The following is a 26,853-nucleotide window of genomic DNA, read 5'->3' as shown; positions in this document are numbered from 1 at the left end:
TCTTCCTGTGAATGCATGGATTTCCTCTGGGTGGTCTGGTTTCTTCCCACAGCCCAAAGACGTGCAGATTGGTAGGTTAAGTGGTCATTGTAGATTGTCCCAGTGTGTAAGTGAGTGGTAGAATCTGGGGATAGTTGATGGAAATGTGGAGAGAATGAAATGAGATTAGTTGGTGATCAGCATGAAGTGGGCCAAAAGATCTGTTTCCATGCTGTTTGATTCGTTTTTACACTTATGTGGTGGTTTTTGGAAGAAAAAGGCACTGTGGCTGATTGCTTGAGCAAAAGGATTAGACCAATATCAAAGGAGTTAATGATGTGTGCACAGACATGTTCCAATTTGTTAGTCCAGGATAAAGTTTCATTACAGACTAGAAGGGCTGAATGGCCTGTTTTCTGTGCTGTAGTGTTCTATGGATAGGAATTAAGTATGTGGGGGGAAGGATTACCAGAAACATCACCAGAATCTGGTTCAATCCAAAAAGAAGTACATTATAAGAGAAGATTGAGTGCATATTTTCACCTCCCCACTTAGTTCTCAACACTACTCTCAACTCTTCCCACCATACCATTCCTAGCAATACTTCACTTCCACCACATCCTTCACCATTTAACACCATGGTACATCAAAATATCTTGCTTTTTTAAAATTCCAAACCCAGTGATCTTTTCTACTATTTACAATTTTTCCAAGTTCTTACATAACTACCATTTAGTGATACCACTCCTTCCTCACTTGACTTTGTGAATACTTCCTCTTACGTTCATCTGCTCCCTTTCCTCTTCCCACCTTATCTCTTCATGGTCTCACCACACAAGCACTGAAAATAACAACCAATCACAAACACCCACACCTTTTCAGTAAAAGACAGCCTAATTCAAGTGCACAAAAGCATTAATTGCTATACTTGGCAGACAGATCTAGGAAAGTCTACATTGATTAAATGGCAAATCAAAGAAGTTGCTGGAATTCTGAAATAAAAACAGAAGAGGCTGGAAACACTCAGCAAGTCAGGCAGCATCTATGGAAATGGCAATTCAGTTAATGTTCAAAGTAAAAAAAAACTTGGTTTTGATGAAAACTCTTTGACTTGAAACATTAACGCTGCTTCCCTTTTCACAGATTCTACCATAGATTAAGTGGCACAATTCTGAAGGGTGTGCAGCAACAGTGGGACCTACTGCATATGTATATCAGTCTTTGAAAGTGATAGGATATGTTGAAACTATGGTTGGTAAAGCTCATGAAATCCTGAAGTTCATAATTTGAATTAAAAATACTGGTTAGGTCACAACTGCATCCAATTTTGGTCACCTAATGTTTGGAAGGGTGCAGTCGGATTTACTAGAATGGCTTGGGAATGATGGATTTTACACAGGAGAAGCTGAAACAAAACACAGAGGAAATCTGTTGGAGATGTACTGACTTAGAAAAAGTAGATAGACGCTATTCCCATTAGCAGATGGTTCAATACCCAAGGGACACATTGTCACAGTTTTAAGCAAAACATACAAGGTAGATAAGGGGAAAAAAATGCAGAACCTAATTATGACCTCTAACTCATTGCCTGCAAGGATGGTGCAGAGTCAAGGGTTACCATGCAGTCAGCAGAGGGCTTTGTGAAGAATCAGTGGAATGGGCTGACAGGACTGCACAGTGTCAACATCTCAGATGGCCTCATTCTGTGCCATTGAGATTCTGTAAAAGTAAACTAGCAAGAAATATAAAAGTGTAGCGGTTGCTACCGCGGAATAAAACAAGACTCTACTCGGAGGATTGCCAAACAGAACTGGTTTATTTTCCCGCCTTGTGCGGGCCCTTTAAGGGAGAAAAACTCCCGCCCAAAAAAACCGGCAATGACGTAAGTCCTACGTCATCAGGACTTTCCCGCGCGCGGGTTCTCCCCGTCGCTCGGAAAGACGAGGCCCGCCGCCATCTTGGGCCTCGTCGCTCCGACGCCGCGCGACCCGACTGCCGAGCCGGTTCGCCCGACTAGACGGTGAGTCGCCACAAAAGCAGGTTATACAATCCTTTTTTGTGTAAAAAGGAAATTGGCCACAGGAAAAGACAAGTAGCATTATAATTGGGAGTTGAGGGGAAAAGGGGGTCAAATGTGAGTGAGGATCTTAAAATAATCAATATCAATAAAGTATCCAAGAAATCACTGACTAAAGCCTATAAATCCCCTAGAGCTGATGACATGCATCCAAGTATATAAAAAGGCTGCAGTGATGGTGGATTCACCAGAAAATCCTAGGTGCTAAAATCTTACTCTGCTTTTTCAAGAAAGGAGGGAGTAAGAAAACAGGGAATGATACACAGTTAGCCAATCATTAGTAACAGGGAAAAAGCTAGAGTTTATTGTTAAGCATGTGGGAACAGGAAATGAGGGGAAGAAACAGTATGATTTTACAGAGTATGGTTGTATTACAAGGAAATTGAGCTCAAAAAATCTTTTGAACAAGTAGCTATTAGGGTAGATAAAGGACAAATCAATAGGTGTTTATTTTCTTCACAGATGATATTCAAAGCCAGGGCTCCATAGAGGTAAAGGTAGACACAGAATATGAAAAAGATGCTTGTGCTCCACAAAGATCACAATGTTTGTCAGATAATTCTTCAAGAAAGAACAAGGCTATGTATAATAAATTGAGAGGGGAAAGGAAGAGGAAAATAAGGTTGATAAAGAGAGAAAATGAGATTAGGATACTAGTCAACATAAAAGGAACCGAAAAATAATTTACCAGCAAGTAGTAAGAGATGGGTTGACACCCATGCTAGTCAAAGAATCATGCTTACAGGGCACAGGGTAGGCTAGAATATTTAATGAGTACTTATGTCATGAGTACATGTTTACTGAGTTAATGGATTCTGAAAAAAATATTAATAAAGGCAGAGGTAATGGAACACTGAAAATAGGCAGAATGCATGGGAAAGGATGGCTACACCTAGAATAGATGTCTTCAAGATTTTGATAGGTTTAGATAAGGTAGGGAAAAAAAGAGCTGTTCTTATGAGTTGTTAGCACAAGGATTAGGAGACATAGATTTAAGGGTTGGGTAAGCAATACAGGAGAGGAAGATTTTGTTTTTGTTTTTACACACACTAGTGATAATGACCTGAAACTCTCTGCCTGAGAGGACAGGGAAAGCAAATGCATCTATGATTTCAAAAGGAAATTAGAAATAAACTTGCAGGGCGACAGGAATAAGGTGGGAGAATTGAAGAGATTGGATTGCTCTACAGACAGCTGGCATGGACTCACTAGGTCATAGGGCCTCATTCTTTGCCATCATGACTCTGACTTCCAAACTATACACTGCCTATCTGTCACCATGATGCTTCTGCATCTATCAATTTCCTCAACTACTGTCACCTGTCAAAATCACTCGGAGAATTCAATGTCAATTGTCTGCACAACAATGTTACATCTGGTGGTAGCTAACGTCATTTTAATGGGATTTTCCCATTAATGTGACAGTTTTGACAACAGAATCACTATAATTGCATAATCTAGACTCTGAATGTCTCTGTGAACCAACTTTTGAAATTTCTCATTTTCCAGACTCTACACCAGTTCACTTTTTAAGCTGAATTTTGTCAGTGTATTTTTTTTTATGGTACTGCAAATAGTTCTTATTGGTCTTGCCAAATTTCTAAACTGTCTTGTCTCGAATGACTCATTCTGTGGTTTAACAAAATAACGAGTTTAACTTCCACTTCAATCCTATGAATGTAATAAAATCGATTTTTGTAGCACTCATACCTTGCTTTCATCCAAACATGCTTTATTTTTTCAAAAATCACACTTCTAGCTATATTATCCTCTTCTTTTTCTTCACATCTTGTTGGCAACCTTTAATCTACTCAGAGACATGTTGACTGACTCAAAACTATCTGTTTCTATTCTTGTGGATAGCAGCCACTAGTCTAAATCGCACCTTTCCCAAGCCCAATATTTCCTCTCAAGTATCAGCTATCAAGGACCAACTTTATTACTGTGCTTCAATCTGAGAGGTAGTCTTTTCACTTCAACTGCTCCTTAAACTTTGTGCAGCACTACAAATTTCCATTTAATTTGTTACTGACCATAATCAGACGGTGGCATTCAATGCTAAGTCAGTAGAGCTGAAGCAGAAGAACCATATAAGATATTGAAAGGACCCAGAACTTGCCATCTCTGACTGCCAACAATCTCAGGAAACACAGGATCACTCTCCATAATTTCCAGTACTTTCAAGTTGACGGTACCACCAGGCAAATTTTCTGATCCAATTCCCTTCCAGCATTCTGAGCTGACCATTCCCTCCTGGATGCTCTGATTCGTTCTTCCATCTCCACCAATACCCACCACACTTCTCAAATTCCTTCCTCCAGTCTACCTGGGCTCCAAATACTCTCAGGCCAAGGCAACAGTTACTTGCACTTCCTCCAGTTTATTAAATGGTATTATGGCCCATTCTTACTGAATTTAGTTCTGTGCATTTTTGTTGTTGGTTCATAGGGACTCTTAGATCATTGGTCAGACAAGAATATGGGAAGTTGATGTGGCCACTGGCAAGAATTGAATTGAATGTTCTGATTTCTCTAAAGCTGAGTGGCAAGGGATTTCACTTCAATAACAATCAAATAGGATATTGAACCTCATGGCCAGGACAATACAAATCAAAGAAAATAATAAAACTGTTCTAGTTACCAGGAAATTGCAGGAGGCAATCAAAGACAAAAGCCACTGCTTGTGACCAGCTGGGTGTCAATCTGGTGGACAGGTTCCCCAACTTTTAAAGAACCTGCCAAATTTTCCTCCTTATGGCTTTGATGTAGTGAAAATCAGAGGGATACTATGAAAAGTGGAAAATTCTGACTGTGACTACAACATAGGCAACAAAGTCAAAACTATTCCTTGATTGTTCAGAAGCTATAAAGGATAACCTGGAATGTCAGTTTAAACTGAACTGCAGAAAAAATAAGGTAACACTGGTATGAATCAACAAAACATAATTTCAGGGATCTTTCCAGGAAACTTCTTACAAAACTAATCAAAGCATAGCAAAAACTTCCTAATGTGAGTAGTGAAAGCAAAAGCCATGAATTTGTTTATCTAATACCATAATTAAACATATATTAAGATCTCTCAGCTTAAAATGCATTTTTTGGGAATGACCTACTCATCTCCATTGACCTTATGAACCAGGTCTTGATCTTAGACACTTAAATATAACACTGGAACAACCACAAAATAATGGCAAAAAGGCAAGACTTGTTCTGTGCATGGAAGGTAATCCCATTTTTGTGGTTGATATTAAGAAGGCGTAAGCAGTACTTTTACTGGAAACAAGTATCACGTTTGCTGTGCAGTGAGCAGGACTATTCAGCACAGAAAATTTCATGTTTATGAAAAATTAATGACCCAGTGTTAACTGATTCTGAAATCCCATTGGAACCCATGCATTCTCTGGAAATAATTGTAGAGACTGACAGGTGCTCCAAAATTTTCTGCCACAAGGAAACTGCTCTATAATTAAACTCTCCAGGGTTACAGCTCAGCTTATTTAAAGTTCTTTGTTTCAAAGCTGTTATCATCCTGCTGGAGATCTAATCAGTTTTTCATAACTCCAATTTATAGTTGAGAAAAAAAAATCAAGCCAATCTTGATTAAAGGATTTAACAAACTGACCTCCACATTACAAATGGATGGGTATAGGCTTTTGCATTCATAGCTTTGAAAACCATTAACATGTTCAGGAGCTCCACCACTGATGATTACTTGAGCACTTCCAATGAACTTGTTTCCTTTGTCCTGACATCAAGAATATTTAAACTCATTGAGACATTTATATACTTGTGGCATCGGTGCCTAATAAAATACATTCCTTCAGGATAGAAACTTCAGCACTACAGTGTACATTTTAAATTTTATTGGATATATTCAAGAATATCACATTCCACTTATTCTATGGTTAAATGGTTTATTGCATCACATTGTATGTGATGCAGTTTCTTTATAAAAATGAAACCATATTCATCTTTATTTAGTTTTCTGTTTACAAAAGACCGAACAGAAATTATTCTCTCTCATCATGCCTTGGCAAAGCAATTCTTACTGCTTTAACTATCAATAGCTAATGGGTAAAATTTGGGGCAGCTACCCGGTTGATGTTATTAATGCTTGAATTAATGACAGATCTAAAACATATCAAAGTACCTTAATATAGAAAAATATTCTGATCCTTCAGAGTAAATCAGACAAATAAATGCCAAGACAAGGAGACACAAGAGACTGCAGGTGCTGAAATCTAGAGCAATAAACAATCTGCTGGAGGAACTCAATGGGTTGAGCAGCATCTGTGGGGGATAAGGAATTGTTGACGTTTTGGGTTGAAACCCTACCTCAGGACTGCAGATTGTCTGTTGCCAAGACAAGGAAGCGGTATTAGGAATGGTGAAAACGGCTTAAAAAGAGGTAACTTTTAACGAGGGTGTTGAAGAAAAAGAGGGAGGCAGGCTGGCAAACTAGTTTAAATAGAAATTCCAGAATATGGAGGATGCACAACAAAACACGGGACTTTGATGACCTCAGAGGTAAGCCTACAGGAAATCAAAAAGATAGGGAGTGAGATGATCACAAAAGAATTTACACACAAAGATCATAATTCTGGACTTTTGCAATTAGGGATCAGAAGCCAAAGTAATTCTACATGAACAGGAGTGATGGATAAGGAGGACTTGGTGTGATCTAGAATTAGAGCTTGCAATTGAATGAGCTGATGTTTGCAAATAACTGAAAATGCAAGGCCATCAGGAAAGCATTGAATAGAGTCTTTCCCAACAGGTGGGCTGAGGTAACAATAATGACAGGCAAAGAACATGGAAATATCTTTGAAGTTCACGGCTCAGAGTGAGATTGCAATCAGTCATATAATCTGAGACAATGTTGGTGAGCATAAAATGTAGGTATAGTTTCACACAAAAGAACAACCTGCTTCACAATATTATCCCATGATATCCAAAGTCAATGCAGTGCTCCCAGTATGCCCCAACAACATAAAAACACAAAAGCAGGAGTGGACCACCAGACCCCTCAAGCCTCCCCTGCCATTCAATATGATCATGGCTTAGCTATGCTGCATACAACAGTGGCTTGGTTTGAGTAGCATTTAAAATCAAATGCACCTTTACCATACCTTTCTAACTGTGGCACATAAGCAAATTTTGGGCATTATTTCCCAAACAACAATGATAACTTTAATTTATACCGTACCTTTAACATAAAAAGGGCTGATAATGCTTAACAGGGGCATATTCAGACAAAATTGAAGGAAATAGATGTTTTTAAAAAAAACTTCCTCAAATTTTCTTTCATTTTTAAAAATGGGCCATGAAAATCTCTGAAGTTTAACACCAATGTTAAAAATCTACTCTGCATTACAACACCTACAAGAGGAAACAGACTAACGTGGCTTACCTGCCTAAAGCAAAGACAAGAGCATCCACATGCTGAGTTGTCCACCCAAGGATAATGTTAGCCTCAGTGGACATGGGTGCCTAGTCAATGGGAGCAGCACCAAGCTCCTATCCCAAGGAGGTGCCATGACCATAAAAAACCAAAACATTTTTATTGTGCCCAAGAAAATTATTTAAAGTGAATAAATTATGGATTCAAGAAAGTAGCACAGAGTTCAATTCCACCCAGTACTACTTTTACAGAATAGGAACCTTGGGATTTTGCTGAGAGAAAAATACTGTGGGTTTTAAAAGTTGATCCCTTTCTAAGATTTAGTTACATTTCAAATTTAGTGTTTAACTTAATTTGTAGTTTATTTCAGTGTTAGTGAATGGTTAACAAACTGCATTTTAGTGACAGTTACACTGTTAATTAGGTAGCTAGGTAGAACTGGTTATCTGATAATTGCTGGCAGCAGGAGCTAAATCAGGTCTTTGGAATTTTTGCTGGTATAAATATAGGAAGCTTATGCTAATACCAGGAATTCAAATCCACGGAGTATTGCTTTTACAGATTACAAAACTCGGGATTTTGAGAAGATGAAAAGAAGTGCTGTATTTGCATTTTAATGAAAAATCAGAGTTGAATTAATAAGAACCACCAGCAGTGGCAACCCAAATTCAGAGTTTAAAAAACAGGAGGAGAAAAAAAAAATCAGTGTGATATCACAGAAACACTGGAAGTAATTGACTGCAGTTTTTTTTATTTCTCTTCCTCTCACAAAAGCATTTGCTCTAAACTATATTCCCATGCAAAAGTGTAACTGAAATTGCTACCTAGAAAATAGAGTAACTAAACTATTATTAAAAGTTATAAATAGTCCAGTGGAAAATGTAATTATTATTTACATAAATTATGACAGATAAGACACCATAAGTGATGTACTTTGGCTCTAGCGTTTGGGAGCCAGTGAAGACTCTTTTAACTCACAAAGGTCACATCTGCAGAGTCTGCAGCTCAAGGAACTAAAGCTCAAAATTGATGAGCTGCAGCCTTATCTTTGGACATCAGAAGAAGAGAAGGTTACCTAGAGATGTTGCTTTAGCTTGAATTCTCATTGAAATGTAACTGGGTGGACTTGATAAGATAGTTATTGAGAGGAATCTAGAACTGGGTACTGTTTCAGAATAAGATGTTGCTCATTTAAGATGGAATGAGGAGGTCTCTTTTCTCTGAGGGTCATAAATCATTGGAATCCTCTACTCCAAGGAGCTGATGATGAAGACAAGTGGAGCTGAATCTAACATCAGATCAGGCATGATCTTATTCGATGGTGGAGCAAGCCCACGGGGTCACACTGATTACTCCTGCTCCCACCTCAGCAGGCATCTCAAAGCAGTGGAAAAATACCACCACGGCTGTCTCTGCAATGTACTCCAAATTCACCAAAAGGATATGAAAACCAATGTCAGGGTCTTCTCCCAGGCCCACATTCCCTGCATTGAGGCCTTAGGTACACTTGATACAGTACTTGTATTGCTAACACCAGAGTCCTGGAACACAGCTCTAATCTGAGCTGTGTCATGGGAGCAAATTACCAAGTGGGCAGCAAGCTTCCTTTAAGAAGTGCAAGGTTCCCACTGACTCGTGAGAACCTATGGCCATGACCTCTCAAAATGGAGGAGGAGTATTCCACATGGTATTCAGAACATCAAAGCCATGAATCAGGACCATGCAGAAGGATTGCACCACCTCACAAACTACTCAACCACCCATCCTATCAACCATCTCCTATCCCATCTATGGCAGAGTCTGTGGTTCCCACAAGAGCTTCATTAGTGATCTCAGAACTCTCAAAACTGGAGTGGAAGCAAGTCATCCTTAATCCTGAGGAAGTGCCCAAGCTTATGTTCAAATGAATCCTGTTCAAATGAAATTATTACAATTACTTGCTGCATAAATTTATTGTCTTTTTTCATATATTCATAAATGCCTTCAACTGATAGTTTGGATACAACTGCAAATAATTGCACTAAATTTGCATCGTGCAACCTGACAATGTTGTAGAGTATCAAATTCCCTCAGATGCAATTGTATAAATTGGTTGCATCAATACATTTTAGTTTCCTCAACTTTCCTGATGTTACAATAATTAGAACTGATTTCAATATTTGAACTGACGTTTATCTCTTGAAGGAGGAAATAAAATGTAAAGCAGCATTATTCCCATTGGGTGGGACATTAAGTTGGGTGAATCTGCAATATGCATGCTTTAACATTTTGATATTCAAAACCATCAAACACCATCTACAGGCAGAACTGGTATTGCAAATAGATTTTTTTTTCTGTAGCAGCAGTTTCCAACAAAGCGTACGCCAATGATATTACTGTAATTACTAAATTTAATATTTAGCAGTTAAAGTAATATCACATGAAGGAAGACAATCTGTTAGCTGACTATCTTTTGCATCCTGGCTTGATCCTGTTGCTATTTTATTTTTAAGTTTATTGCCTACCAAACAAAGGCTACAACAGGAGTGCAACTAGAATAGCCCCTTTCCCTCTCTCACACTAACAGCTTGTCTACTTCATATAAAAAAATATCAAAGCAACTTTTGAAATTTTTGCTTCTTACTTAATAATTTAGAAAAATATTTCAGTAAAAAGTCCCAGTATGGCTGACTGTAATGTAATAATGCATCTTGAGAAATGATGATGTTGGACAATCTCAGAAGTTTCCAGTTTCAGTATTGATATAGATCCTAGGTGAAATGGGTAACGATGATGCTTCAAAATATGACCTGCGCTATTTCAAATCCTAAGCCCATTTAGGTTTTCCTTCAGTGGCAGAAAATGGCTCCTCATGGAGTCACCAGTCAAAGTACATGTGACAAGGTTGATGTGCAGCTGCCAAGAACTTGGGTCGAGTTCAGGTGTTTTTGTAGTGCTATATGTTTCAAGATCAATTTTACCCAGAGTAAGTCATGTTAGTGAACATTTCCAGGTGAACTTACACCAAATACAAAACTTGACCAAGCACTTCCAATCATGGTTCAAATTAGCATGTCCAACATCTCCTCAGCATCAGGCATACACCTAATTACATCAATTATCATGATATCATAAAAGCACGTTTCAGATTGTACTGACATAAATTGGAGCTCCTAGCTCCATACAATAACCATTGGGAAAGACACAGGAGACCTTATCAATCAGTAAGGATAGGCAGCAACACCTCCACCACGATTATCCTCAACACCTATGCCCCACAAGACTGTGTCCTCAGCCCCCTACTTTACTCCCTATACACTCACAACAGGAAGGAAGTAGGGAGCCTAGTGACATGGTGTCGTGACAACACCCTTTCCTCAATGTCAGCAAAACAAAAGAGCTGGTCATCAACTTCAGGAAGTGGGATGGTGCACATGCTCCTGCTTACATCAATGGTGCTGAGGTTGAGATGGTTGAGAGCTTCTAGTTCCCAGGAGTGAACATCACCAATAGCCTGTCTTGGTCAAACCACGTTGAAGCCTTGGCTTACAAAGTGCACCAGCGCCCCCTACTTCCTCAGGAGGCTAAAGAAATTCGGTATGTCCCCGTTGACCATCACCAATTTTTATAGATGCACCATAGAAAGCATCCTATCCAGATGCACCATGGCTTGGTATAGCACAGCTCTGCTCTGCCCAAGACCACAATAAACTGCAGGGAGTTGTGGACACAACTCAGCACATCACGAAAACCAGCCTCCCCTCCATGGACACTTCCCACTGCATCGGTAAAGCAGCCAGCATAATCAATGTTTTAACTCCAAATGGTGACTTAGTGTTTTCAGCTCCTCTATTTAGGACAATGTAACAAGAAATAGGAGTAAACCCATCTGACTGAGAAGGGAAGAGCACTCATGAATGCAGCATATCACCAAGCTTCAGGAGACAATCCTACATACATGGCTAGAGGGGCCATCAGGGTGCAAACCACCTCTCAAGCAGTGGGATATTCAAAATCTGCCAGGAATAACATTAATTATGTTTCATTGTGATTTTATATCAAGAATACATATTTATTACTATTGTAGCAACATTACCATAAAGAATTTTTGGCCACAGCATTGGCTTTGAACTCTCTTCTGTTTTGCCTTTGCAGTGGAGCCCCACCCCATCTCCCTCACCACAATACCATGATATAGAGCAGGTACATGAGATCCATTTGTGGAAAGGGAGGAAGAAGAAACTGATGAACTTGACTACAGTGTATCATTGTGCCTGACAACCCATAGCAGCACCACCTTACAATGGGCACTGTAAGGAATTAGCAAAGCAGGTTAGAGGAACACATGTGAGACACATACAATCTACTCCTTCATCAGTCCCCACTCTCATACCATCATTATGCATGGTGGTGTGTGCAAGAGAGCAGTACCTTGAGAGGTCTCTAGTTCATCTTGATAGTATCTTGTGAAGTCATGAAATTTCTTGCAATGCTGCTTCCTAGGTGAGGATTCTCTTTCCTGGATTAAACATCTTGAGGATCCTGAAACGCTCACCAGTCTTCCTGAATGTCTCCTGTACCCCTCTTCCCTGCCCCCCCTTACCCCTAGTGCACAAGACCTCACCCTGCCATGGCATTCACCAGCATTTTAGGAAAATCTGGGACCTCTCACATTCTCCCCAAAGCAGTCATAAAGTGTGTTGCTTTGTACCTGCCAGTGGAAGCACATCCTCAAGGGAAGATAGCCTTGTGATTGTGCACAGTGATGTGTCAGCAACTGCAGTGAATTTATCCTGGTCCTGTGGGGCGCATTTCAGGAGGCTCAAGATGCTTACTCCAGGAATGAGAATCCTTACCCATGAAGCAGTGTTGCAAGAAATGACCTCACATGATATATCAAAATGAACTAGAGGGCATTTTAACACTTCTTTCTGGATGAAAAAACCTTCCAATGCTGGTCAAAAGCTAGCATACCAGAATTTTCTGATTTTTTTTTAAATTGACTTAACACAATTAAGGTTTATGAGACCCTCTTGAATTTGACAATGGGTAAAAAAACACTATGAGTTATTGTAGAATGCTTTAGTGGTTTTCTAGACCAGCATTGAGGACAAGTTATTGTCGAATGAAGGGAGGTTCCCTGGCACCTAAGTAGTCCATTCTAGTAAATGACATTTCTAGAGTGAAGAAATGAAAGGGAAACCCAAAACAATGGTCTGAAGTAAGCCATGTGATTAATTTTATAATTGGCTATCAGGAGAGGCTGGACAAACTTGGATTGTTTTCTCTGGAGTGTAAGAGGCTGAAGGGCAGGCAAACTGATAGAATTGTATAAAATTATGACAGGTACAGATAGGGTAGTCAGAGTCTTTTCCCCAGAGTGTAAATGTCAAATACTTTAAGGTGAATGGGGGAAAGTGTAAAGGAGAATTTTTTTAAAAAACACAGAGAGTGGTAGGTGCCTGGTATGCGCTGCCAGGGGAGGTGGTGGAAGCAGAGAAGATAGCAATGTTTAACAAGCATTTAGACAGGCACATGAACAGGCAAGAAATGGAGGAATATAGACTATGTGCAGGCAGATGGGTTTAGTTTCAATTGGCATCATGGTCAGCACAGACTCAATGGGCTGAATGGCCTGTTCCTGTGCTGTACTGTTTTATGTTCTATATAATGCAGATCCTATCCATCATGTAGTACAAAAGATAGTATTCATCACATGACAATCTCAAGAACTCTGCTTATCACTTCAATGGCCTTTTTGGGCCTCATGAAGATCTTCAACTTCATTAACCAATTGTCATTCTGGAGAATCCTCCTCAAATTTCACTATGCTTGGAAGATTATCACCATTTCACATCTGTTGCTGTTCCTTGAGTTTGCATTGGGCCTCACTGCAACAGTGCAGGAGGCCACAGAAGGAGAGGGATGGGGAATTAAAATGCCAGATAGTCAAAAATTCAACATCACTCCTGCACACAGAGAGCAGGTATTCTACAAAACAATCAGCCAACATGCATTTGGTTTCTCCCACGTTGAGAAGGATACATTGTGAACAATGAATGCTGCATTGGAATTGGACGAAGTAAATCACTGCCTCACCTGGAAAGACTGTTTGGGTCCCTGGATGGTGGGAAGGGAAGAGGTGAAAGGACAGATGCTGCACCTCCTGTAGTTGCATAGGAAAGTGTCATAACATGGGGAATGGTAGGCAAGGATGGAAGTGTAGACCAAGAAGTTTTGAAGGGAGGGATCCCTTCTGAATGCTGAAAGGGGAGGGGAACACCTGTATGGTGGTGGAATCTTGTTGCAGCTGGCAGAAACTGCAAAGAATGATCCAATGAATGTGGAGGCTGGTGGAAGGACCAGGGAATCTCTGTTCTTGCCCTGATGACACCAACTTGCAATATTGTGTACAGGTCTCTACCCAAGAGATCTGACAGAGATTTATAAGATTATGAGAGGCATAGATAGAGTAGACAGCTGGTATCTTTTTCTCAGGGTTGAAATGTCTAATACCAGAGGGCATGTATTTAAGGTGAGAGGGGGTCAGTTCAAAGCAGATGTGCAGGGCAATTTTTTTGTTTTACAGAGAGTGGTGGGTGTCTAACATACGCTGCCTGGGGTGGTGGTGGAGGCAAATACCATAGGGGTGTTCAAAAGGCATGAATGTGTGGGAAATGGAACGATACGGACAGTGTGGAAGCAGAAGAGATTAGGTTAGTTGGGCATTTAATTACTAGTTTAATTAGTTCAGCACAACATTGTCGGCTGAAGGGCCTTTTCCTGAGCTGTACTGTTCTATGTTCTAAGTGAGAGTTTTATAAATCTTCCAGAAACAGATCAAACAATTTATTTCCATTCCTAAGTTTAAGTATTGCACTAACCACCTTCGCTTTCTAAAATCAAGAAACATAGTTAAATTGAAGTTTAATTTTCTTCACCAGATTTCAAGCAATATTTGAGGAACTGGTGAGCTGGAGGATTTATAAACAATATCAAATAGTTATGCTTTCGAAGTCAGAGATTTGCCAAACTCAGATATAAAGTCTTTCTGCTGATGGTAGTCTAGCCTTTCATGTCAGAATGCTGAAATCCTTTGAGGGACAAAGGAGTAGCAAAAAACATTGGCATGAATAAAAAATTATAAAAGTCCCTCCTGAAGCTGTGATTGGATCCACTTGGTGACCCGTCATATTGAAAATAGTACAATAGCTTTTAACACACGTGGTTAAGGGAGGTATGAATTCATATTTGATAACTGCTTACTCAATATTCTGTGACAATTTGAAATCTGAAACATAATGATGATGAAGATCTGAAATGTAAACAGAATATGATGCCTGTTTGTTGCATATTTCCCAACATCTGTGGAATGACAAAGAGTTAATATTTTAAGTCATCAACTTTCATCAAAACCAATGAAATGTTAATTTGATTCTCTACCCACAGATACTGCCTGGTACTGCATGTCCTGCTCTTAAGTGATGCAAATTCATCATCATTGCTCCAATTCTAATATCAAGTATTCTAAACAATCTTGTGACTTATCAAATCAAGACCATATGTCACCACTCAAAATGAGGCAGTAAGAGCAGCAAAGTATGTCTCAATAGATTAAAAGCATGCTGAAGCACTGGAAGCACAATTAAATGAAGAGGAAGGAGCAATGCTACCACAGGCAGACAAGCTTGCAACAAATAACAAAGGCTTACAAGATTTCAATAGGAAATAAATAGATCAGCTTCTCATTTCATGCTCTTATCATTATTATTTGCCCTATAGTGATTAGATGGATGGTAGATCTCTTACAAGGCAAAGGGGAAATTCCTGGTAGAGTTTGGAAATCCAACAAAAACTGGTTTTCACTGTTTTGATGATGTTTCTTCCAGTCTTGTAGCAAAGCCACTTAGGGTTTACCTTTCATCAGGAGTTAATGGATAAACATCACTTAGGGTTTATCTATGGAATGCTTGTGGAATTTCAGCTGAAGAAATGTGCAAGGTTCATGGTTCAGGAACTGGAAGAATACAGTCGAGTCCTTGGTTTATCTACTTACTACTTGGTGAGACAGTTGAACACAACTGGGTTAGTGCAGCACCTCTGGATCCTCAGGCTAGAAAAACACAGCAAGACTTTCCTGCCTCTGTTCATCCATTAACTCCTGATAGAAAGTGAGCATCTCGTGAGGACAGGATATCTTTGAATGGAAAAGGTAATATCGACACTTGGTAAAGTTATTTTGTTAAAGGGCTGTCAGTTCCTGCTCAAAGTTGTTGAGGGAGAGGAAAACTGGGAAAAATAGATCAGGTATAGCAGCATGGTTTTTGTATCATAGCAAACTACTATTAAGGCGTTAAAAATAATTAACAACTGGTACTGGCTATTTAAATCCTGAAGGACTTCAAGAACACTTATAACTAGAACTTGTCAATTAACTTGAACTTTTCAGAATCTTATGTGCAGCAAGAATTGTGCCAATGGCTCAATGTGTCACTAAAAAAAAAACTTGTAAAATAAAGGCCAAGGATAATGATAATTTGATCAAATTATTGCAATTTTTTGATTCTGCTTGCTAGTTGAAATAATTAAGATATATAGACACATATATCCTTAGCAAAATGGGGAGTTTTACATGCCCACAGCTGTCTTGTCTCGACTTATGCTTGTTTGTAGTAGGCACAAAGGGTTGTAGAGATACCCATCAGAAATTGACCACCAGCCCTAGGTCAAAACTGAAAGGAACAGAAAATTGAACTGATGTTCAGTCTTCAAAAGAAGGTCTGTTTTATGGGATTGTAAAAGGAAGACGTGATAGCTTTACAAAATAAGGCCATCTCATATAAATCATTAATTGCCAATGATAACATGCCTAGAGAATCTTTCCTCCCACGGATGCTGCTCGACCCAGTGAGTTCTTCCAGCGGATTGTTTTTTGCTCCAGGTTCCAGCACCTGCAGTGTCTTGTGTCTCCATCACATGCCTAGAAACAGCTTGTCATGTGGTTACAGCTACATCCAATACAGTTTGGAAAAGGGGTTGAGATAGTTGTCTAGAAAACTAAAATAATGTATGTGCAGGAGTTAATGAAAGGAATGAATTCTCTGGATTGGAGATTGACCTGGAAGTAGCCAGTTTTCTGTATATGCTCCACCACTCTCCCCCTGCCCCCACCCACCTTAATTGGGTAACTGAGATGGTGCATGTAACTAATTTAATGATTTACACGAGGGTCCTATGGTTACTAAAATAATATAAACAGAAATATTTTAGAAGGTAGACTCAAAGAGAGAAGGAATGGAAAGATGATGGAAGAATAAAAGGTGGTAGCAAACTGAGCCATATTTGATATGTAACAACTGAAAAGGTCTGAAGTTCTGCCGAGTTACTGCTGAGCCTTCTGCTGTATCAGGATATTAATATGTATGCAACATGGTATAATAATACCATGTTCCAAAACAATTGCTTAATTTGCTTTCTCTATAATATTGTTGACATACCCTGCATTGTTAATCAGAATAATTTTGTCAATCAAATCATGAATTAAGAATCTTGGCATTAATCTCACACATTAAAGAAATAAATCTGATTCTTTCAATCTTGCTGTTTCCATTAGAATGAGTAATGTTCTTGATAGGTAGAGTTGAGGGAATAATGCGGAGCTACTGTCAAAATCTTGCACTAGTGTTCTGATTATCTGACAATTTACTTTAACATTTCGATTATTTTGTAAGCTTCAGTTTATATGCCAAGAGAAACTTACCATTTTCATCCAATGAGAAGTCATCCTGTGCATAGCGAAACTTCTCAGGACCACAGGCAATAAAAATGTCATCATCACCAAAAAAATCCTGAAGGCACATCACCTGTAGAGTAAAAAATAAGGAAGAGAAATTCCATTAGAATCTTACAGATGACAGGCATTGCATACAGAAACCTTTTGACTTCCTTGCCCTGAAATCGATATTAAAGAAAACCAAGATATACTGTAGGTGGCTATTCCCACTAGGAGCTTTCTTTGCTTGAGAGACAGAAATCAATATTAAAGAAAACCAAGGCATAGATGACTATTCCCACGAGGAGCTTTTTTGCTTGAGAGAGACCTTCAGAAACTACCGCTTGCATTTTGTAGATATTACTCTATAAATATTTGAATCTTTCTGTGCTAACGCTGTCATTTACCTTTGTTGCTACAATACTGAGATAAAAACAATTTTAGTTTTCTCTATAGCACCAAATAGTATAAATCTTGGAACAATGTGAGGCACAAAATGTGTGTAATCTGCCAGAGTCCCCAGCGAATGCCAATTGGGCATTGTGTTTACTTTTAATGAAATGTAATAAAAATGTCAGTTCTACTTGCTTTATTACTTTCTTTCAAACTATCATGAACAATGTATATTCTTTTGATATACTTAATATTGCATACATCAGCAGAGAAAACTTTTGTGATTGCTATACTAAATACAAAAGAAGCAGTCTACTTTTGAGAAGGTTAATTCTGGCTCTGTTCAAGCCAAACCCATACATTCCATAGCAGAACTGGTTGCAGGTATTGACCTTATTTGAAATTCCTAGGATCCCTTGTCTAGGGAGGAATAGTTGGGTTTCTCTCTATCTTCCTAACCCTGCTTAGAACAAATAGTTTTCCAAGTAGTCTCAAGGTACTGCACTTGAAATCTTGTTGTTTAAATTTGGCTTTGCAGAACTTTTGTATATAATTATTTAGCAAGTTGTAGATGCATTGTTTACTAAAGAAAGCAATGTCATTCTCTTCTTCATCAATGACCAGAAGTACCAGGACAGGGCTCGATAAGCTTATAGAATGACTGTCTTATTTCAGGTTCAAGATTTGCATAGTCAATATTCAGCAGTGGAGAATGGAGGCTCCAGGATCACAAGGGGCTGCAGAGGGTTGTAGACTCAGTCAGCTCCATCATGGGCACAACCCTCCCTACCAAAGGACATCTTCAAGAGGTGGTGCCTCAAGAAGGTGGCATCCATCACTAAGGACCCTCACCATCCAGGACATGCCCTCTTCTGGTTACTACCATCGGGGAAGAGGTACAGGAGCCTGAAGACCCATACTCAACAATGCAGAAACAGCTTCTTCCCCTCTGCCATCAGATTTCTGAAAGGTCCATGAACACTACCTTGTTATTCTTTTTTTTTGTGCACTATTTATTTAGGCTAATTTTATGTCTTTGCACTGCACTGCTGCTGCAAAAACAACAAATTTCATGCCATAAGTCAGTGATAATAAATCTGATTTTGGTAGCAAAGTGGTACGTTACTGGACTGATTTCCAGTAGCTTAGACTATCCATTCAGAGACACGTTCAATTCTCAACACATCACTTGTGGATTTTGGACTCAATTTTTAAGTATAGACCCACAGCAGTCTAATTAACACTGAATTGCCCTCAGAAATGGCCCAGCTAGATCCTGGATTCAGGGTAAATTGGGAAAGGCAATAATTGCCTGCCCTGTCAGCAATGGCCACATCTGTGAATGAGTAGAACAAAATAGCAGACAACCAGTCTAATAAACTTGAGACACTTGAGGCAGCAAAAGTGTTTGTGGCAAGACATCATCCAAGTACATATTGAAACAGATGCTATGTTTTATGACAACATTACTGAGAAGCATTAGATGAGAAATATAGATAGGGTGGCACAACTAAAAGAGCTACTGTCTCAGAGCTCCATTAACCTGCATTCAATCCGGTGTTCTCTGTGTGGAGTTCTCCCTCTTAACATCTGGATTTTCTCCAGGTGCTCCAATATCCTCCCACATGCAAAACACATGCAGATCAATAGGTTAATTGGCCTCTGTAAATTGTCTCTACGTGTGTAGGTGAGTGGTAGTATCTGGTTGATAGGACTGTAGGAAGAATAGGTTACAGGGAAAATTAGTGGGGGAATGGGATTGGTCTGGGAGGTGGCATAGAATCATTGGGCTAAAGTGGAATCCTTTTAAGTCATAAGAAAACATGGAAATGAGCCAGGTGAGGGAAAATCCCTGCAAAGTTATCTGGAGAAGTGCCTTCAAATGAATTTATAATGGACAAGTTACTCTTCTCTGGGGAGAATCAGCTCAGAATGACAACCTAGTTAAGTAAAATTTAAGGGATATTATTATTCTCTCTTTGGCATCTACCCATTCAGATCAAAATCCTGGATTATATTGATGTGAATGACACAAAAGTTGCCCACTATTCCATCACTTAGTATATCTGACCTACTATGCCATAGCGCCAGCTTGCATAAGAGAGCATTTATTTGCTCATCACTTCCCATGGAGAATGGTCTTCTGATGGATCCTGGAATATTAGTCAGAATCCCATGCTTTCTCATTACATATTTACCATGTCTCCTGCATGGATGATGCTGAAACAAAATAGGTAGTTTTCATGGAGATGCCTATAAAGCTAAATGTTTTTAATGTATGATAGATGTTTACATTAGTTTAACTTGGAAATAGTGTTCTAATTTAATGTTGATTGATTCCTTTGCGGTAAAATTTCACTTCAGTATCTCACTGCAAACACAGTTTCAAGAAAAAAATCATGTTGATCTCCTCCAAATCAGTCTCAAATTTGATAAATCATCTGATTGAAAAGTAGTAAATTATAGATTAATAAAATAAAAAAAATAGAAAATCCACTCGGTGATGCTAAATTGGTAACATATGAGGCAATTTACTTTTTCTTTCACTCTAGCATTTCAGTTTACCTCCTTCTATTACAATGTGTGGCATTTTAAATTACAATTCCACTCTGACAGCCTAAAGATAATTATATGCCATAGAACACACATGCAGGTTCACCCATGAAAGCATCATTTTGTTCAGTAGAGTAGATAAAGCTATTAACTTTGTAAATTTCCAGGATGGGGTTATATACTTGGAAGCTCTCATCTCAAAGTATTTTAATTAACACACTTTAACTCTTTGAGCACAGCAATAGTACCATTGCAAAGTTAGCAATCTATTTGGAATTTGGAAACTAATAAAAAGATTGAAAAAGAAAGAAAAGACACCCTTTAAATAATTCAAGAGTCTCTCTGCTTGCTTGAAGTTAGTAATGGCAAGCCAAGTTCCTAAGACTGTTAAAGAAATATACAAATACATCCTGGGCTGTATAAATACTGTACAAAAAGGAAGTTACTTCAAATCTTAGTCAAAATATTGTGTACAATTCTAGAAACCACACTTAGTAAGGAAGTCAAGGCTTTTGACAGAGTGCAGAAGAGATTTAGTACAGTGATATCAAGGGTATGGGATTAGTTAATTGAAGAAATTAGCAAAATATGGATTCTATAGCCAGGAGGTCTCTTGCCTGCATCTGGTTGCTTTCATGAATGGAGTTCTGTCCCAGTAACAGCAGAATTTATTGGCTGGATTATTATAAATTATTTGCATCAAAATGCAACATCTGCATAAATAAGCAACTTAAGAAACATAATCAGGTGAGTCTTTCTTGCTGTGTCCAAATGCTCCAAAAGGGGATCACATTCTGACCTTCTCTGTGCCTCTCACTAAACGATAGTGGAAAATATGGTTGAATTAAATAAAGGACACTTACTTTAGTAAACAAAATGAAAGTTACAGCATTCTTACACCCACACAGGCTCAGAAATATTTCCAGCAACATGCAGAGAGCAGTTGGTCGAATACTACTACTGTTCCTAAAGGGATAAGCTACCAGTATTACTTTCGTAATATGTGTTACATTCCTTCTTTAATAATTAAAAGCAAAAATAAAAAAACAAGGTAACTGCTCAGATATGCCTTACTTTGGATCAAAGCCTTCCAGAACCTTGTGTCAATGAATTATCCTTCCAGATCTGCTCCTACCTAGTTACATATCTTCCAGGAACTATTATTCTCACTTTGCTAGGTTGGTGGTTCACCATGTAGTATTTGTTTCATCCTTATGGGCGTTCCTCCTCCACTATGACCCTATGCCACCTGCAATGTGGTTTGCATCCAGTCACCACTGCCTTCTGCTACTTCTGGCCTCAGTCCAATTTGGGCTCCATCCTTAATGTTGTTAACTCTTTGTAGTATCAGGTTTTTGATATCTCTGCTACAGTAGTGTGCCTCTTCTTCTGGCAGCCTCCAGTTGCCCTCCTATATACTTTGGGTCCTATATGAACTACCTACAGCAGTCACCTGAAAAAACTGGAAAGGTACCACCACCAAATTCCCTGCAAAATCATCCAAATCTATTGGCAAGATAAGCAGACAAACAATAGTGCCCTCTCCTAGGCCAACACCCCCCCAGCATCAAGGGTGTAATGACACACAGCCAGCCAATAGTTGCATGCCAACACTAGACTTCTAAAATAGGAAATCTGAGTTCTATCACATCAAGAAGTTCACTGGGAGGATAGTGAGATTAATATCAAAGCCTTCTTGGAAAAAAAATGTTGTAACCTCATTTGTTTGTGGGAATCCCCAATCAAAACAGGGAGAGAGTATCTGGGGAGACACTGAGAACCTCACATATTTTCATTGGTAGTATGTGGAAGCCCAGCAAAAGCAGTGCACCATCTACCATTCTACCCAAACACCCACATTAACTACTACCTACCCCACCTGTGGCAGAGTCTGTGGATTCTGTATAAGACTCTTCATCTATCTTAGAACCCACAGATCTGGAATGAAGTAAAGCATCCTCAATACCAGGGACTGCCAAAGACAAGGACACCTTTTTGCACTCCTGGTTCTAACAGTCTCTCTGTATTAGGGGTACTTTTTGAGCTCATCTACTCTTAATTCACTGCACAGAGCTACCTGTTATCCCTTGGGTTGGGAAATTGTAAAAGGTTAGGATGCCCAAATAAGATTCCCTCTGTGATGACAGTGTTCCTCCTCAGTTCTCTGGACTCCTCCACAGAACTCTCTAAGTTCCTTTACCCTGTGAAAATTGAGGTGATGTTTTCCAGTGACTAAGCTACCAATTCCTTGAGAACTAACAATATTGTTTGCTGTGGACTGCAGTCCATTATCCTTGATCAGCACAGCAGTGATGTCATATCTAACAAAGTGCCCTTCAAGCTGAATATTGACGCATCGTTGTTTTCTAAAGGTCTATTAGATTTGAAAAATAATCCACTACAACCAGGCAAGTTTTTTCTTCTAGGTGAAACAGATATGTTCCGAGTTTTGTCCAGAGTCTATCTGGGACGATGAGAGTGAAGTGTTTTCTTTGTTTGAGATCTGTACGTGTTACATTTCTACACCTTGCCCCCAATCTCCACATTAGTTCCTGGGCAGTAGATGGTTCTTCTTGCTCTGTGGAGACAACCACACAGTCCCAGATGTGAGAAGAAAACTTGTTTGATCATGTCATACCTTTGCAGCTTGGAAAGAATTGTCCTTTCACCTCTGAAGATTAGTTTGCTCACAAGGAAGTACACCATGCATTGAGAACTTTCTCAGGCGGTGATTCATTCCAACCAGTCTGAATCACTTGCATCGAGCACTGCACCTATCATCTTGTCTAGTAGCCTCCTCAATCTCCTGTTTCAAAGGCTGAGCAATCGTAATAAGTGTTTCACCATACTTATCATCTCAAGCTCAGTATCTTTGGCGTCCCTCATTTTCTTAAGGCAGGCATGTCAACTATATGCATGAAAGCACCAAAACTTTACAATTTATGGCTGTCTTTTCATAAATTCTCTGCACCGTCTTTGGTACTCTATGGAAGAGCTTAACAGCAATTAATTCGAGTGGTTTGTGATTAGAGGAAGTTTAAACTATTACACATACGGGAAAACTGTACAACCTCTCCAGACAAAAAACTCATAACAAGCAGCTCCTTCTCAATTTGCACATAACATGTCACTACATCCATCAAGTTCTGCTTGTAAATGGTATCAGCTGACTCTCCCGCCAGATATTTGCTCCAAAACCCTTTAACAAGGAATCTGCCTATTGTATCAGCTCCTTCTTGTCAGGAAATAGAGATATTGCTGTGACCATCTCCCTAATTCATTTGAACCCTTGTTTGCGAGTGTTTGACCAACACTATGCCACATCTTTCTTTGTCAGTTGTCCAAGAAACACACATCTCAGTCAAGAAATTCATACTGTGGCTTTGCAAGTTACTAAACTTAAGAAAGTACTGAAAGTACTATTGAACAGTTCCCTTCTACAATGAGATGGACTCTGACCTCACAATCTACCTCGCTGTGACCTTGCACCTTATTGTCTACCTGCACTGCAGTTCCTCTGTAGCTGTGACACTTTACTCTGTACTGTTATTGTTTTTACTTGTACAAACTCAATGCATCTGCACTGTGTAATGAAAGGACCTGCACAATCGGTATGCAAGACAAGTTTTTCACTGTACCTCGGTACAAGTGACAATAATAAACCAAGACCAATACAGTGCTTCTGCATTAGCTTCTCCTTTATTGCCTTGACTACTGGTACATCTGGTTTCAGAACATCTTATGTAGGTTTGAGCATTGCTTGATGAACTCAGTAGCTTCTCAGTGTATCCAATCGTCAGGAATCTCTGAATCTTCCATTGTTTCTCCTTCTCCCAAAGGTCAATATATCAGCTGCTATGGTCTTTATCCACTGATCAAGATGTGCAGCATTCAGACTTTGCTGAAGTTCCTCTGGTGCCATGTTAATTATAAATGGCATTCTTTCCTAATTGTAACTATCGAATGGTATATGGAAACATGTTTCCTCATGAACTTCTAGATGCCAGATCCCCTTCTTTCATCCAGCACACAAAATATGTTGGGCAATAGTTTCCAATCATCTTCAAAAGAGAGTGGCTCCACTTCAACGCTCCATTAAGATCTCCTTAGTTCAAGCAAGTCCTTAGCTTACTGTTTTATTTCTCAACGCATAACAGCTGGATTCCTACAAATAGATGTGCTAGTGGGACTACTAGCTCAGCTTTAATCCATCTCTCCAACTCTATTTTAAATTTCTCCTTGGCAGCCGGTAGTATATCCCTGCTGTTTTCCCTCATCTAGGAATAGATACTATTTGTCTTCTGGCTTCTGTTCTGCGATAAACATCTGCAGAGAGTTGAAATAATTGCTTCAGCTGAAACAATGCTCATGATCCAACAGAAGTCAAAGCAGGAAATGAAATGCTGAGTCTGACAGATGTTGCAGAAGCATAATGCTTTCAGGGGCTTACTAACTATCAGAGCTATTATCTGACCTACCTGATTAAAATGTGTGTCATTTAAACAACTGACCATGAAGGATGCATCTTTTTCAATCCCATCTGCTGCACTACACCACTACTAAGTATGGTGGGAAATCTTTGTGGCCTACCATGATGAAATTCACAATATTTCCATCCTGATTCTTTGGATTTACTATCTTCAGAGAGCATCTTCCAAGAGGTTTCAGTGTAATTTTTCTGAATTTTGATAGCACAATTTATTGGTTGCAATGACACTGCCTTGAGATTGGTGGCTTGCTTTGGGAGGACTATACACGTTGCTTCCAAGCTTAAATGTCTCTGGTTGCCTTTGTACTAATATCAGATAGCTGTTCCTTCCACAAAAATTTTATTGACGACAATCGCATTCATTTACTCTTATACAGGTTATACTTCTGAACCAAGATAACACGGGAACAGCATCTTCCTCTTTTCACAACAAGTTATTTGGACAAAATCTATAAATAAGTATCCAATAAACCAGCTAATTATTTAAATTATGCATTATGAATAAAGCTTATATCCAGCAAGGTAGCCACTTAAATGGCTCAGGTCCCTATTTATTTCCACAACAGGAGTTTCAAAGAATATTACCATATCCAAAGAGTTCTTCTTACTATATATTATAGGATATATACAATTCATCTTGGCATGGTCCTATAAGCACGATCAGTGTGGTCCCCAACCAGACCAAAAATAGTACAGCAGCCTCCATAGATGCTGCCTGACCCACTGAGTTCCTCCAGTGCTTCATGTGTTGCAACAAAGATGGCTCACTACATTTATGCATTTATACAGGGCCTTGGTGACACTACATCTGATGTACATAGTGAAGCTTTAGAAAGCTCAAGAAAGGATATGCTTGTCATAGAGGGACTGCAGCAAAGTTTTACCACAATGATTCCTCAGATGGGGAGACTGTTCTTTGACAGAGATTGGATTGATTAGCCATATTCACTAAAGGCAATCTCATTGAAACATCCAAAATTCTGTTGGAGATTGACAGGCTGGATGTAGGGAGGATGCTTCCTCTAAATGGAAGTTCTAGAACTAAGGGTCATTGTCTCAGGATATGGAGCAAGACAGTCAGGGCTGAAATGATGAGAAATTTCAGAGAATAGTGAACATGTGAAACCCTCTACCACAGAAGGCTGTGGATGCCAAGTCAAAAGATACATTTCTGGACAAAGCAGCATCAAGAAATAAGGGAAGAGAGTGGTAATGTAATACTGAATAGATGATCAGCAATGATTCTATTGAATAGTAGACTAAACTCAAAGGGCCAAATGGACTACTTATCCTCCTATTTTTCCTGTGCTTCTACATTTGGCCTATGTCAACACCCTAAGAATGAATAAAATAAAATGTTTACCTTATTGCCCTCACTTTTGAAAATGTCCTCAAGACTATCCTCAGATTGCAACTCATCATGTGCACTTATGGCTATATCATCACCAGTCTTACATGTAGCAAGCATATATGTAGAGTTAGTTAATGCACCAAACATACATAAAGTTGTTCTCTATCACTCCAAAAACATAATTTTATGTCTTGTATAAAAATATACATACGGGTCAGGAAATAGCATTCACAGAATGTGGAGGATGTGTGAAGTGCCACTCTGTTTATATTATATGTGAATAGAATTATAATTAATTGTAAGCATATGTATTCTTAAATACATATTAAAATGTAGCACATCTCTTAAACCAGCAGCTTCACAACTTGCTCCACTTGACTGTAATTCAAAATCTACTGAATAATAGAACCATTTATACTTTCATGCACAAACAGAATCTGTACTTGCTTCATTAATTGTAACTGTTTATTTTCCTTTAACTTCCAGTAAATTTGTGTTTCATTCTTCAGCTACTTCTCACCTCATCACTTAATATTGGATTGTGAATTTGCTAATTTTTATCTATTCACAATTCCTTTCTGCATTGATTAAAATGATCAGTATCATTCTATTTTGCTCTCAATCTTTTCTTCTCTCTAAAGCTTAATTTATAGTTTTTAAATATACCCCTCCCTTTGCAGTACTTCACTCTCATTTCAGTACTGATTAAATCAAATTAGTGGCATCAAGTAGCCCCTGTAAAATTGAAGTCAGAGGGCATTAGGGGAAAAAACTTTGACGGATGAATCTCTTTGCCTCACAGGCACTAGAAGCAGAGTCTTTGCATATTTTTAGGGCAGAGGTAGAAAGATTCTTGATAG

The 26,853-nt window shown here is 38.9% G+C and overlaps 1 protein-coding gene across 2 annotated transcripts in view; it reads right to left on the bottom strand.

The window, feature by feature from the left end:
• dclk1a (doublecortin-like kinase 1a) overlaps window positions 1-26,853 on the bottom strand; it is a 217,878-nt gene that overhangs the window by 104,473 nt on the left and 86,552 nt on the right. For both annotated transcript variants that reach the window (XM_052025757.1, XM_052025758.1), the window contains exon 4: window positions 17,196-17,298. In XM_052025757.1, coding sequence (XP_051881717.1) covers window positions 17,196-17,298 — 103 coding nt within the window. The remainder of the gene's footprint in view (window positions 1-17,195; window positions 17,299-26,853) is intronic.

This window comes from Pristis pectinata, chromosome 11 (assembly GCF_009764475.1).
Source record: "Pristis pectinata isolate sPriPec2 chromosome 11, sPriPec2.1.pri, whole genome shotgun sequence".
Classification (NCBI taxonomy): domain Eukaryota; kingdom Metazoa; phylum Chordata; class Chondrichthyes; order Rhinopristiformes; family Pristidae; genus Pristis; species Pristis pectinata.
The sequence above is the reverse complement of the archived record's forward strand: the minus strand, read 5'-3'. Positions and strand labels throughout refer to the sequence as shown.